This window comes from Mytilus californianus, unplaced genomic scaffold (genome assembly GCF_021869535.1).
Source record: "Mytilus californianus isolate M0D057914Y unplaced genomic scaffold, xbMytCali1.0.p SCAF_2, whole genome shotgun sequence".
Classification (NCBI taxonomy): domain Eukaryota; kingdom Metazoa; phylum Mollusca; class Bivalvia; order Mytilida; family Mytilidae; genus Mytilus; species Mytilus californianus.
The window spans coordinates 67,022,124-67,035,141 of NW_026262668.1; the positions used below are offsets into that span (position 1 = coordinate 67,022,124).

Consider the following 13,018-nt stretch of genomic DNA (forward strand, 5'->3'; position numbering starts at 1 on the left):
TTTTAATGCTCGTTAACATCGTTTATGACTTTATCTACCTAACTGTTTTAATTCGAACGCATCTGATGAGTCTAATGTAGACGAAAAGCGCACCTGGCGTACCCAGCTATAAGCTTAGTAACTTAATTGAGAACCACCGGGTCAAGGACATTGATATTGGACGTTTCGTCTTGGGGGTACCAAGGCCCAGTAGTCATCACTTTTGTATTGTCGTTGAAATGTAGGTTTTCTGTACATTTACTGTAAAAAAATGTTGAATTTTCTACCTTTGGGCATAGATTGCCTTAGTCGTAAAAAGCACAACCTTTTCAGCTTTTAATGATATTCAACTTTGTATTTGATTAGTTCTCCCAACCATAATATTATAGTATTTATGTTATACGAAGCACTAGAAAAGGCGGGATCTTATAGCCACCTAAGCACGCAGAAGCTGAGCAGTTTTTCGTGCTTTATTCTATTTTTTCCCAGATATTTTCAATTGCTATTATAGTCTGAGTACACAGTCTACTTCTTGTCATTATTGATCTGTTCCAAGTTTAGGTCGCCAATGCAACTGCAGAATCCTACAGGCAACGCTGAAAGAAGCATTTTGTTCTAATTCGTAAACTCAACCGAACCTAAAACGTTTATCAATTTATTACAAAACTCTTGCATGGGAGTAGTCACTTGCAAAAGTCAAGTGCAATTTATTCAGATAATAAATACACGTTATTCATTTTATCTCAATGAAAAATGTCTGTTTCTACATAGCGCTTCAATATTTGTGACCCATCTTGGACAATCAACCTGTAAATAAATAATTTTTATAATGATTTATTAGGGAAAAAGAGCCGCTAGTACACTTGACTGCAATGACTCGAATGAATTAAACTACTATCAAACTACCAGTTCATGAAATTCTATCCGTATTCTTTTATGTATCCAATCAAACAGACATATCTATAAATACCAAAAACACAACAACCTCGTATCGATATATGTACAACTTTGATAAATATAAATAATATTTGTCTTTTATTTAAGTAGTACTACGTATGTGTAATCGCTTGAAATATGGTATATTTTGATGTCATATATCTTTAAATTATTTTGTGAATCTTTTTGGGTAAGTCCTCGGGATATGGGATGTCATTTTGAAATCCATCAACTATAAATTAGAAGACTAGAATATCTTCCATCAAATTCTGGAAATACCGTAAAAATAAATAGAATCCATAAAGCATTTGCTTCATTGCAAATCTGTCGCTTTTCAATACCAGGAAAAGATTACCTTGGCAAACCCTTTCGGAATTTTTTATTCTCATTGCTCTTCAACTTCATACTTTATTCAACCTTTTAACTTTTTTATTCAAGCGTCACTGATGAGTCTTTTGCACACGATACGTGCGTCTGACGTACAAAGTCATAAGCCTTGTATCTTTGATGAGGTTTTTCTAGATGTCAGAAGGTTTGATCAATGTTTGAAGGTGTGAGATACAAATGTTTATCCTGAAATGGTGATTCAAGGTTTCAGCTGTTGCATCTGCCCTACTACAGTTGACGTTCGTTGTTAGCAGTTTGTTGTTCACAAAGTTTAGTTTTATTAGCGAGAGTACATGCTCTCTAAAACAAACCAATCAAACCAACTGTCTTTTATCAAGATTGGACATTTGCCTATACAAATCCACATGTATTTTGTGTGGTACTTTTTCTCTTCCTCTTATGTTTATATTTTTTTTTTGGTTTGCCAGCAGAAGGAGATTAAAGAAATTAATTCGCACTGCTACTTGTAAAAACATTTACCGAATGGTATTATAAGCCAAAAAATTTAAGCCTCTCAGACAAGGATAGTAAAAAAAACACACTTCAAACGCTATTTCCAAATGAGTCCCAAGGCCTCTTTAATAATGCATGTTAAAAGAAGAAAAGACACAATAATGTAATAAAAACAAAATTTTTGAAAAAAAAACTATTTGATTGTTTCTTCTGGAATAATATCATGTAATGTGTAATTTTGTTAAAAAATATTGTAATGTAATGAACCGGAAATACTATATTAAAAGAGAGAAGAAAGATTCTAAAAGGACATTTGATAAGTAGAAAATAAACTGGCAACGCCATGGCTAAAAAAGAAAAAGACCAACAGACAAACAACAGTACACAAAACACAACATAATAAACTGAAGACTGAGCAACACGAACCCCACCAAAAACTGGGGTGATCTCAGGTGCTCCAGAAGGGTAAGCAGATCCTGCTCCACATGTGGCACCCGTCGTGTTGCTCTTGTTAGTACAAGCCCGGTAATATGTTTAATTCGGTAGGTCACATTCGGGGAAAAGGGGACGGGACTGTTGGAACATATCCACTGTCATCTGTGAAACGGATATTCCATAACGGTCAACCAACTCGTGATGGCGTTCGTAAAATTTACGAAGTGATAATTTCAACGTCACCACTTGAAACTCTCGGTTTAAGAAATTCCTTGTGAGCAGCAACCATTTATCAAGGAAATCAATGATAGGAAATACAAGTCCTGGAATAAAGTATCAATTGGGAGATATATACTCCGTATGCAGGTTCTGTTGGAATGTTGCTACATAAAAAATGGAAAGTTCACAATTGGGAAGCTAAAATCAACTCTTTTGTCGTAAATATTTGTTTTCAAACGACCCTCATTGTCAATTTCTAGATGTAAGTCAAGTTATGAGCAGACTTAACTGTATCTGTTGTATCCTTAATCTCAAGTTAATTCATTAAAATGATAAATTGTTAATACAGAAAAGACAGAAAAAAATGTTTTGTGCATTAAATTTTATCCAAATACTACCTTTATGCGAATAACTGGTATGCGATTCAGTGGAGTCCATTTTATTTTTGTGTGAACAAAAAGTACATCATAACAGAGACTTTAAACAAATAGTGGCAAATAAACCAAATTCAACACCTTTGGTTACTGGAGTAGTATTTCCTTTCCAGAATTACATTTAACTCTTACGGAGATACTTTTGCATTAAGGTGTATTAATACAGACATATACTTTTAACTTCTGGTATTGTAGTACATCTATGGAGTAACAGTAGTCTGCTATATTAGAGACATCTGTTATATGATGTATTTTTACAGAAAATACATCAACACCTTTATCTGTTGGAATTATTCCCTTGGTAACCTGGTAACTAATAGTGATTAGTAATAGAGACATATGTTATGTGGTGTCAAATTAAACTGAAGAGACATTAATTGTCGGAATACGCATGTGTATTGTAAAAAATGTACCATTGAATATCATGCTATCAAAACAGCTGTCACATTAAATTCCATTTTATTTCTGTTTCATTTTACCTTCACAACATATTATATACATTTTGATATACAAACTTGTTAAAAATGAAATAATTTTAAATTCCCAAAAAAGCTTGTAACAGTAAACACCTGAAAGTAAAACTTGAATAAGTACACACCTATAACTGAAACTTGAAACATTACACACAATGTTACACATGTAAGTAAATTCTGAATAATACACATCTATGAATGAAACTGTTAACAGTACATATGTAAAAGGTACAAACGATAGACTGATTTTCTCAATATTGTAAATTCAGAAATCACTGCGAAAATTAGGACGTCATATATTTCGCACAAAATAAAAACTCGCATTTTTTTATTAGATACCATTATATGTATGGATCATTTCCTGAAATCGTGAAGATTGATATCACATTTGTGTCCATTGTTTAATAATCACAATAATAATAGCCCGCAATAATTTCCCCGAATTTACATTATTTAATTTATTATATTATTTATTATATGATTACAAAGTTCTCCATATTTCCTTCAGATGTTTCATTAACTTAATGTATACTAATAAGGTCATCATGCATTTGATGGAATTTAGACTGTCAGAAATTATAAAATTCATCTTTACAACTAATGACATCAGTGAAAATTATCTCGAATTGAGTATAAAATCAAGATATAAAATTTCACCAAAATCTGTAAATCGCGTAATGTAGGTCAGGAAGCCAGTTAATTCTGTCCTTATGGATACATAACTTATCTAGTATGTATTACTGTAAATCAAATGTAGTAACATACAAAATATAACTAAAGTTAGCCCAGCAGTCAGCACTTCTGTGTTGACATGAATTGTCATTGATATGTTCATGATTATAAAATAACTGTTTACAAAACTTTGAACTTTTTGATTTTCTATCCAAGGAATAGACTACCTTAGCTGTATTTGGCTAAACCTTTCAGAATTTTAGGACCTCATTGCTTTTCAAAGTTACACCTTATTTGGCCTTTTTAACGTTTTCAATTTGAACGTCACTGATGAGTCTTTTGTAGACGAAACGTTCGTCTGGCATACAGAAACTAAATTCTGGTATCTATCATGAGTTTATTAATGAAGGTTAACTGTAAGTCAGAATGACACACATTTGTAGAAAGCTGTTCAGGTCCACAAGATACATCTTCTCAGTAAGTAATACCGTTATAGGTCACTTTAATACTGAGAACTAAACTCAGATTAAATACATTTTGATTTTCATCTCAGACTTTTCCGATTGTTTTTAATAGTTATATTCACATCTCATACAGCTGTAACCAGTATAAAAGGATGTAACAAAGATTTCTTTGTGCTTATTTTCAGAAACATGATGTATCTAATTTCCCCTTTTTATGTGTAATGAAATTTAAATAATTCAGGGTGTTAGTAGAAATGGTTAGGACATAATTTGAAAAATCATCTAACAGCAATTCTATGTTAAAACATGTAACTTGATAATTTTCAAATATTATATTTAATTTGTAATATTATAGAAACGTGAAAACTAGAGAAATTAACTAGTTTTACAATATGAATAGGAAAAAAAAACTATAAATACAAAATAAAGATATGTAAATACTACAATAATATATTTCTAATTTTGTGATACTTTTAAAATCGGACAATAGTTTACACTGGAGAAAAGCAATTACAGAGATTTTCTGTCCACTCAGAAAATACAAAAATCTTCTATTCATTGATTTCCTCTTTTGTTCATCTCATTTTAAACAAGAGCTCCCTCAGAGCTTGGATCATTCACTTGCAAAACTTGAAAAATCGGCAATACTCATATACCGAGTCATCCAATGGATTTGGTCATATTTATCATTGTTGTAGATCTTGTATTGCTAATCATTTGTGCTGTTTTCAGTAACTAGCTATCTATAATAGTTATAGAGATAGTAGGCAAAAACTCAAAAGCTAGCAAAATATCATGTTTTAAAGGCAATTATTATAATAAGGGGTCATCCAATGGTTTGGTTTTTATTGGCATTCTTGTAGGACTTGTATTATTGGTGATCATGTTTGTAATTCAGAGTTTCTACCTATTTATTATAATTTTTAAAATAATATGCAAAAAGTTAAAAAGCACGAAATTAAAAATCATCATTTAAAGGCAATAACTTCTATAAATTGTCATCCGATGGCTTCAGTAAAATTGGCATTTCAGTATATCTTGTTTTGCTGATCAGTTTTGTTGTTTGCAGTTTCTACATTCTACAGTTATCTATTACAATTTTCGAGATAAAGGCAAAAACTTGAAAATTAGTCAATATTTTCATTAAAGGGCAAAAACTACATCAAGAAGTCATTCAATTGTTTCTTTCGTTATGCCAATTTTATAAATTGTGTATATCTTATCATTTCATAGATTCTACTTATCGATTATAATTTAAAGATAATAGGCAAAAACTCGAAAATTATTCAAAAATCATCATACTTGGGCAATAACTCCCATGACGATTCATCTGGTAATTTTGGTGAAAATAGGAAGGAGATGAATTTTCATTTTCACTTTCTTAGCAGATTTTCTCTATTAGTAAAGGTTTTCAAGATATAAGATATTAAATACATTTTATCTTTAGGTGCTATTTTTAAGCCAAGGCTGCCATGTTGGTTAATTTGCAACATTGACTAACTTTATACTAGATACCCAAAAGATCATTCTCTTAAAGTATGGTTGAAATTTGTCAAGAGAATATTTTCTGTAAACGTTTACGGTGGACACTGCCGACTTCTTATGTCAATTGATTGCAATAGTTTGGACCAGGTGAGCTAAAAAGAGATATCAAGGGGACATATAAAACTCGGAAGTCAATGAGTTACTGACAATGACATGGGAAAAATGAAAGACATATTAAAATAAAAACAAGGCCACAAAACAATACATAAAAACACTGACATATATACTTTTAAGTTAAGCATTCAGGTCCAGATCTTAGCAAAGACAAATCACAAATATATAATTTATCAACAATGCATATATTTTGACAAGTAGCAAAGATACATGAAAAAAATTAGTTCACCTTAAGATCACTGAGTTCTATTCACCAAAGAAATCTGTTATCAAAATTGGTTGTTAAAAATACAGAATTGTTCATGACTGGCACATAATTTGTACTTTAAAATTTTGCTGTCACAAAATGGCTTTTTATGAACTTTTATTTTATGAAAGTCATAATGGAATCATATTTGATCAGTGCATACTGCTGTTATAGTAATGAAGTTCTAAAAGATATAATTCTAGCATCATTTTCTTTCATTTATCCATAAGATAAACAGATTCAAATACTGACCAAATCCATTTGAATATCTAACAAAGCTTGAAAGAATAGGATTATACAGGTATTTTAATGTTCTTAAAACCCATGAAAATTCAACAATGGTATTAGAGCATAGATTCTTCAGAAAACATTTGTATATACAATGTATAAGATAGAAATGAAATTGCATTATTTTGATAAGTTTTAATCTTAGATATTTCTGATGTCTTAACAGTGAGAGTGGCTAAAAATCTTATCTGTATCCAATACTGGACCATTTCTGATAAGTTCTTGGTTTTGGATACACTTTGCTAAATACTCTGACAAAATTATTACACAATCTGACCATCAAGTTATAAACTGAAAGTGTGACTAATGGTTTATGAAATTATACATCAAATATAAATCTGTAAAAAGGTAAATTTTTCATAAAACCTTGAAAATAATACATCTGTTTTGATTATCTACTCTGTATACAAAAGTTTGACCTACTACACAAGAAGTTGTAAGCATTTCTAACTTAAGCATATCCATGCTCCCAAATCAAAGTATTTGATAATAGGGACTAGGTGTCTGATATATTCCAAAAGTGTTTACAATTTACAAGCCATTATTGTCAAGCTGTTTTCCAGATATTAATTTATTCTGTTTTGTTGTAATGGAGAAATATGTGATTAAAATAACAATTTCAAGCCATTCAAGGACCATCTCCTTTTCGATTTACATTTTCATGGATTGCAAGTGTCACAATTGAATGTTTAATCATTCATCACCACTAAGCTTATCTTTGCCAATAACATGAACTCTTCCATGAGGTAATGTGAAAAAAGATGAAATAGGAATGTTCTTGTTCTTCAGCTCTTCTGTAAGTTTACTTCTTGGTTCTAAGTAATGCTGAAACACAAATATTACAGACGTTTAGACATAAACCAAACAACTCCTACCAAAAAATTATTCCTGCTGATTTTTAGAAATTAATATTGATGCACTGCATATTGATATTTGTTCTTTACATAATAAACATTATCATAATAAAATGTCCCTAATAAAAAAGTGTTCTTTTTAATCCAATCTATGTCAGCTATTAAAGGCCCCGGCATGAAAGATACGAAACAATTACCATACTTGTTTTTGAGAAATCTTGGGAATATTGTTAACTTTGTTGAAATTTTCTGACAACTTTAAACTTTTCTAAAATTGGTATTTATAGCAATGAAATAGCCAAATTGATTTCATTATAGGCACTGATAAATGCATGGTTGCTAACCTCTAGCAATAAGAAACCTTTTCATGTCATAAAAATGTGCAAAAACATGTGACATGCTTTTTAGCTCTGACAATCATACAAATCATAAGTGCACTTAACTGTTGTTATCTTTTATTACATTCAACAGTTGCCTGTTTGGCTAATTCAAAATCATTGCCTAATGCATTTTAATGACAATTAAAGTTTTGTTTAAATTTGCATAATAGCAATTGTAAATGGAAAGTAATGTTCTGGAACAAAGTTTGAAAAGAATGTCTCAGGGCTAATGCTCTTCTCACTGGGGATATTGTTTGCACCATTTAGGAAGGATGAAATGGACTATGGCTGAATATTAATAGTTGCCAAATCACACACTTTTCCTGTGTAATACACAATGTTTCAACTGTTTACAGACGCTTTTTGGCATGTCATGATATTATCTATCATTGCTAGATGTTGGCAGCTATCACTTATTATGATAAGCAATGACTTTTAAGTGACTTTGAGTTTGTGTCCATTAACAGTGTTATATGTTTAACTTCTACTGCCGATATAAGTGTTAAAAAAATTCTGTACAACTATTGTCAATTTGAACATTCTTCTCTTATTCAGTTGACTATTTATGTAAAAGAAAATACTGTGGATTCATTTATTTTCGTGGGTACCAATTTTCGTGGATTAAGGAAAACTTACATGTGCGTGGATATTTAATTTCGTGGTTTTGCCGAAATCTGCATACAGGCCTTTAGAAAATTTGGTATTCGTTGAACATTTAATTTCGTGGTTGACCGGTTCCCACGAAATCCACAAAAATTGGTATCCAACGAATAATAATGAATCCACAGTAATTGATGTTGTGATTTTTCCATCTCACTATAATGAATACCTTTTATGATATTTCCTATCTCAATATGTTTGGGTTATTTAATATTCCCAGTCTCACTCTGTTCAATTGTTTCTGTGATATTCCCAATCTTAATATGCTTAAATGATGTTGTGATATTCCCAATCTCACAATTTTTAATTGTTGTTGTGATATTCCCCATCTCACAATGTTTAAATTTTATTGTGATATTCCCAATCTCATCATGTTTAAATGATTTTGTGATTTTCCCCATCTCCCTATGTTAAATTAAATTTTGTGGTATTCTTTATCTATCTATGTTTATTGGTTGTTGTGATATTGTTAAATTATTTTGGGAATATTCCCCATCTCTCTAAGTTTATTGGTTGCAATATTCCACTCTTACCATGTTTAATTGTTTTTGTGATATTCTCTATATTTATCTATCTATGTAGAAGTGCAGTTGTGATATTGTAATGTTGTTTAATTTTTTTGTGATATTCTCATTCTCTCTGTATGTATAATTGTTGTGATAATACCAATCACTATGTTTAATTGTTGTGATATTTCGATTTTCACTATGTTTAATTGTTGTTGTTTATTGTAGTTTTGAAATTTCCTCTCGTATTCTGTTTGATTTGTATTGTCACTTAGATCATTCCCTGTTTTTTTTTTTGCTAACATCTTATAGTTGATGTGTTTCCCTCGGTTTTAGTTTGTAACCCGGATTCGTTTTCTCTTAATCGATTTACGACTTTTGTACAGGGTATACTACTGTTGCCTTTATTTGCAACACAGTTATGTCAATTTGAACATCCCTTTCTTCTTTTTAACTTTAATTTGAGTATTAATAATCACCCCTTTTTAAATCATTATAATAAGATGATTGTCTTTTTCCTTATTAATCTGTTGAAATTTGGTAAGCAGTTTGCACATTCTCTTGTTATTATCAGTGTAAATGTTCCCAATAAGTCGCAATTCATTCATAATAAATATCAAATTTACTTTTGTTGTTAATAATTCTAAATATCTACAGCTAAAGTTCCACTAGTATATAAAAGTAGAATTATAGGTTCATTTGACTTTTCTTTAGGAATAACAACATTTTATAATATTTAACTTCTGCAGTTAGTTTTGACTTTATCTGTAAATGCATCATGAGAATGTAGTTTTACCTCAGTGGTTAATTTAAATGTTCCCCAGTGAATTCCAAGAGAATTTTCTGCTTTAATATCTTCATGAATCTTAACAGCTTCTTCAGGGTTGACATGCTGATTCTTCATAAAGTTTCTGAAATGAAAAGACATTTTCCCTCCATTGAATCAAATGTAATGTGTCTTGTACATTCAATAATTATAATGCTAAAACTAGGCAACTTATACCATAATTTTCTTAGAGTTACCGGGTAACTTAAAATATCACTGTAAACTTTTAATCCATGATCTGTTGTGAAAGCAAATTATTTATAAAGTAGACAAAATGATTTATTATGTAAGAATTGAATGCTTCTTTTTGTAAATTTATTAGGGTGTAAAAGCGTTGACCGAAGTACATTTTGTATGAAACGTGGAAGCGCTCCATTCTAAAATTGGGTGCACGGTCAACACTTTTACAACCCTATAAAATTACTAAAAGAAGCATTCAATACTTATAATTGCATTTTTTTGTTAGGATCGTGAAAACACGATTTCTATCAAGTTTTTCTTTTATTTACCTGTGCACTTTATTGTGGAAGCTTGTGTCATCATGAATGTTACATTTCATTTTTAAATGAAGGTTAATTTCAGAATGACGCGAGATCGCTGTTAGCCAATCAAAATAACGAATTAAAATGAACCATACATGTAATGTAATTATTGTGGTATCAAGAAGATAAAAAAAGACTCACATATATTGTTATAAAGTACTCAATAAATCTTAATACTCACGAAATTAAGTATTTCTAAAAACTATTATATGTATAAATTATTGTGACATCTGACATATAATATAAGCAAACGAGTGCTATTTACTTGACAGAAATTAAAGTCATGTAGAATAAGGCTAGTGTCCCAAAAAATAAATCTCAGAATTGGCTTAGGTTTGTTTAAGAATGTCTTTTTTTCTAAACCAAACTTTTTTTTTATGACGTTTCAGTTTTAGTGACTATCCAACAAGTTAACTGATTCTTACCTTGGTTCATATGCACCTATAGGTATAGCTGCAAAAGAAAAGGGACCATACTTTCTACCTATCTGTTCAAATCCTTCACAATAAGCAGTATCCCCAGCGAAGTAAAAACTATGTTTAGGTCCTTTCACAATCCAACTTCCCCATAATGCCTGTAATAAAAATTAGATTGTTTATAGCTAAAACCATCTAATGCAGTGACAAGTATAGGTCACTTTCAAAAACTGAAAAGCACAAACCAATCAAAACAAGGGGTGATATCAGGTGCTACCAAAGGGTAATCAAATCCTCCGCCAAATGTGGCAAGTTTATAAATTTATTCAATAACAAATTCACAATATCAATTTCTTGAACAATATCAATTTTCTGAACAAAAAGAGCACTGACATTAGTTTTCTATAACAAAAATTATGGAAATTATAGCCACATTTTTATTAATATCAAAAGCCGCAAACACCTTACAAAATACCTTATATGCAGCTGTAATTATTCAAGACACATTAATTTCTATTAAATACTAGTACAACATGAGGATTGAACAGACATTTACCTTATTGGTATCAATCAAATTTCTCTTACACCAATGTTGACATGGGGTACAAATTAATTTAACATCTGTTTGTTTAGGAAATACAGCCTCTTCCCACCAAGTTAGTTCTGTAACATTTTCGCATCTAACACTTGTCATCCATTGTTTTGTCCCTTTAGGAACATACCAAGCCAAATCTTTCCCAAATCTCTCATTCAATTGCTGGACAGACCCATGATCTAAATGGTCATAATGTGTATGACTTATAACTACAATGTTGATGTTTGGTAATTCTTGAACTTCACATGGTACTGGTCTAAAACGTTTTGGTCCAAACCATTGTGACATGGAAGCTCTCTGGCTAAAAATGGGATCTGTGAGAACCGTTAGGCCGTCAAACTGAACTAGCACACAAGCATGTCCTATCCATGTGACCTGAATATCATTTGGAGGGGGATTGTTCAGTCTATCAAAGTTGGGGTTTTCTACTGGTAGTATTTTGTTTAATTCCTGAGAAGAAAAAAAGTTTGTGAACTACAAAATGTTTATATAACACAACTGTGAGAATTGTTAAGGAAAAGATTCATTTGACAGAAAACCATTATCTATTATATGTTCATCAAGTCAACCTTTGACACTTGATTAAAAGCAATACATCATCATTTTTTTTTAATGTTTCAGCCTTAAGTTGTTATATTTTCGTTTTGTTGCCATGACGTTGTCCGTTTTTTTCGACTTATGAAGTTATGAAAATGAATATCATTTTTTTTTATCTCCTGCCTATCTTTTGCAGCAAAGAAAAGCACTGTTGTGGTATAAGACTATGTGCATGCTGAACTTGCTTTTGATCATTTGCTGATAACGAAATATGTCCATGCTATCAACATGTGTTTAAAATATGCATCAACAAGTAAGTATATTGCATCTGATTTTTATATGGAAAGATACTTTCAGAAAAAAAAAACAACAATTTAAGATATTGCTATTTGAAATATTTTTTGAAGTTCAATGGATAATACCGGTAATAGATCGAAAGAAGGCATTATTGGAGGTATAGGGGGAGGGTTGAGATCTCACAAAACATGTTTAACCCTGCGCCTGTCGAAAGTCAGGAGACTCTGGCCCTTGTTAGTCTTGTATGTTTTTTAATTTTAGTTCATTTATATGTTTTGGAGTTTATTATGACGTCCATTTTCACTGAACTAGTACACATTTTTATTTAGGGGACGCTAAACCCGCTTCCGGGTGCGGGATTTTCTCGCTGTGTTGAAGACCCATTTGTGGCCTTCGATTGTTTTTTGCTCTTTGGTCGGATTGTTGTCTCTTTGACATATTCCCCATTTCCGTTCTCAATTTTATTTTTAAGCTTTCAACAACAAAATAATTGTTATTAGGAACTACAATCCATTGTCTTGTTTAAATTAATTATTATAATTTGATGGTCACGCAAGCTCTTAAATTCTTCACAACTTGACAACCTGTAATTCAGTGGTTGTCGTTTAATTTGTTGCTGTATATCACATTTGTTTTCTTTCATTATTTTGTACATATATCAGGCCGATAGTTTTCTCGTTTGAATTGTCTTACATTTGTTATTTCTGTGTCTTTTACAGCTGACTATGCGGTATGGGTTTTACTCATTGTTGAAGGTCG

General features: G+C 31.0%; 1 protein-coding gene across 3 annotated transcripts in view; it reads right to left on the reverse strand.

Moving 5' to 3' along the window:
* Nucleotides 1-3,285: 3,285 nt before the first annotated feature.
* LOC127728114 (N-acyl-phosphatidylethanolamine-hydrolyzing phospholipase D-like) overlaps nucleotides 3,286-13,018 on the reverse strand; it is a 30,474-nt gene continuing 20,741 nt past the window's right edge. The window contains exons 4-6 of one of the 3 annotated variants that reach the window (XM_052235350.1): nucleotides 10,840-10,988; nucleotides 9,843-9,957; nucleotides 3,286-7,471 (exon numbers count right to left, since the gene is read on the reverse strand). In XM_052235350.1, coding sequence (XP_052091310.1) covers nucleotides 7,340-7,471; nucleotides 9,843-9,957; nucleotides 10,840-10,988 — 396 coding nt within the window. In that variant the 3' untranslated portion in view covers nucleotides 3,286-7,339. The remainder of the gene's footprint in view (nucleotides 7,472-9,842; nucleotides 9,958-10,839; nucleotides 10,989-13,018) is intronic. The other 2 variants (XM_052235348.1, XM_052235351.1) reach the window with 2 other exon arrangements.